The sequence below is a fragment of the Limulus polyphemus genome, unplaced genomic scaffold (assembly GCF_000517525.1).
Source record: "Limulus polyphemus unplaced genomic scaffold, Limulus_polyphemus-2.1.2 Scaffold4192, whole genome shotgun sequence".
Lineage (NCBI taxonomy): Eukaryota > Metazoa > Arthropoda > Merostomata > Xiphosura > Limulidae > Limulus > Limulus polyphemus.
The window spans coordinates 9,516-11,857 of NW_013669802.1; the positions used below are offsets into that span (position 1 = coordinate 9,516).

At 33.3% G+C, this 2,342-nt stretch overlaps 1 protein-coding gene across 1 annotated transcript in view; it reads left to right on the forward strand.

Annotated features, from left to right (window-relative positions):
- The window catches only part of LOC106470740 (probable chitinase 10), a gene marked incomplete at its 5' end in the record, with an annotated part of 4,528 nt that extends 2,404 nt beyond the window's left edge, over positions 1-2,124 (forward strand). The window contains 2 exons of the mRNA XM_013931305.1: positions 829-1,218; positions 1,718-2,124. Coding sequence (XP_013786759.1) covers positions 829-1,218; positions 1,718-2,124 — 797 coding nt within the window. The remainder of the gene's footprint in view (positions 1-828; positions 1,219-1,717) is intronic.
- Between the last annotated feature and the right edge of the window lie 218 nt (positions 2,125-2,342).

Consider the following 2,342-nt stretch of genomic DNA (forward strand, 5'->3'; position numbering starts at 1 on the left):
TTTTAGTTGGTTCGCAGGCTGAGGAACAGAAAATGTGGTATAAACAAGATTTCAGTAAATACAGGCATGGGATAATTAAGAAGAACATTGTTGTCATATAATGTTACCAAATATGATTAAAAGAAGAAAAGAATATCTCAAAATGAAATTTTATTTATGCTTTACAATATGTGCTAATGAACAAAATAGAATTTTTTTCATGCAGTGATAATCGTAAAGCTTAACAGTAGTAATTACGATTTATATTGAAAGATTGCCTTATGAACATTCCCTTTTAGATTAAACACGTTCATTCTTTTTTATGTTTGTTAACAATAGTAATTTTCTAGAAGTATTCATTTTGTGAAAATAACTTTGACAGCATTATTAATATATTTGTTTTCACATTACTATCAAAAGCTGTATTATAACCTTATGCCATTCTAATTTGGAATTGTAATCAATACGACTAAACTTGACGAAAGAAATATTCAAACCGTTAAATGTTTTAAACCGTAAGTACCATGCAACATTTCTCTCCAAACAATCATAATCCTACTTACTTTTAACTGAAGTACCATGCAACATTTCTCTCCAAACAATCATAATCCTACTTACTTTTAACTGAAGTACCATGCAACATTTCTCTCCAAACAATCATAATCCTACTTACTTTTAACTGAAGCCTTGTTTTATACGTATGTATAATATATCGTCATAAATCTTTATTGCTATTTAATATCTTAATAGATTTGCTTTATTTTACTTAGGGAACACAGTTATGAATAGTTTTTAAGGAAATGAAAGCACAATAATATATAATAACATGTAATGTAATCACATTTTCAGCCTGTCCAACTGAGCCAACAACGACAACGACCACAACAACCGTCGGTAAGCCTGACTGTGGTTGTGATGGATGCATGACACCTCACGAGAATGACTGCTCTGCTTATTATCGATGTAGTAATGGTCACCGAGAGTTACTATATTGCCAGTCTGGTCTTTACTTTAACAAACAAACCAAGGCATGCGATTATCCTAAAAATGTTCAGTGTGAAAAGTTCATTTGCCCTAGCCCTGAAGGAATGTTCAAGAACGATGACGACTGTGGCAGTTATTGGCAATGCCATAACGGATATCCTTACCTTAAGGACTGTAATCCTAAATTACATTGGAATGAAAAGACAAAGAGATGCGATTGGCCGTGTTTTGCCAAATGTGATCCATCTGTTCCACGTGAGTATAATGTTCCTGAAAATCTAAAAATCATTCTTTGTTTTCGAATGAGTAACTTTTGTTTATACATTAGCAATATTACTATCTATGAGCTTAACTATAGAATATGTGTTTTTTATCTGTGATAAATAAATGTGATCTAGTTGTTGTATGTTTACAGAATGGTTTTTTTTGTTAATAAAAATACTTTATTATCGAATAAACAATTCTTGTGAACCAAAACAGAAGTAACCTTTCCGTAAATTTTTTATAGTATTTTCATGTACAAAATAGAACAACCAATGTTTTGATATATTTTTCAAAAGTTCCCCGAAATCTTCCTTGCGTACAATGTCTACGCGTTTACCAGTAACAAGACATAATTTAGAATAACTATATTTCGGCATCTTACTATCCAAATTGGATTGGCGTATCAAAAAACATTATTGACTTCAGTGTTGTAATAGTATTTTGTCTAAATATATATATTAAATCGCACTATGTCGTCACATTTTTCTAGCTTGTCCAACTGAGTCCACTAGCGTTCAAACATCTCCTAATCCTTGTGAATGTACTAACTGTGTAACGCCACACCCCAGTGATTGTTCAGCTTACTACCGCTGTAAGGATGGAACTAGAGAACTCGTTTACTGCAGTCCTGGTTTGTATTTCAACAAAATCACCAAAGTCTGTGACCACCCAAAGAACGTTGACTGCAATCACTTTGTGTGTCCAAGTAAAGACGGAATGTTTAAGAATGAATTTGACTGTGGTACCTTTTGGCATTGTTCACATGGAATTGCCTACTTGAAAGACTGTCTTTCTGGTCTACATTGGGATGAAGAAAGACAGAAGTGTGACGTGCCTTGCCTTGCTAAGTGTGATCCAACAAGGCTTAATCAATATGCTACCGACATATATATTTGAATATATTTGTTTAGTATCATGATATTTTTATCTGAAACAGATTACTTAAGGTATCAATAGAAAACCTACTTGGAACAGAAGGATCACACTTGGCGATACAAGGCCATTCACATCTTTGTCTCTCAACACTCCAGTGTAGGTTGGACGGACACTCCTTAAGGTATGGAATATAGTTGGAACAATGCCAGAACATTCCACAGTCGTTTTTGTTCTTAAAC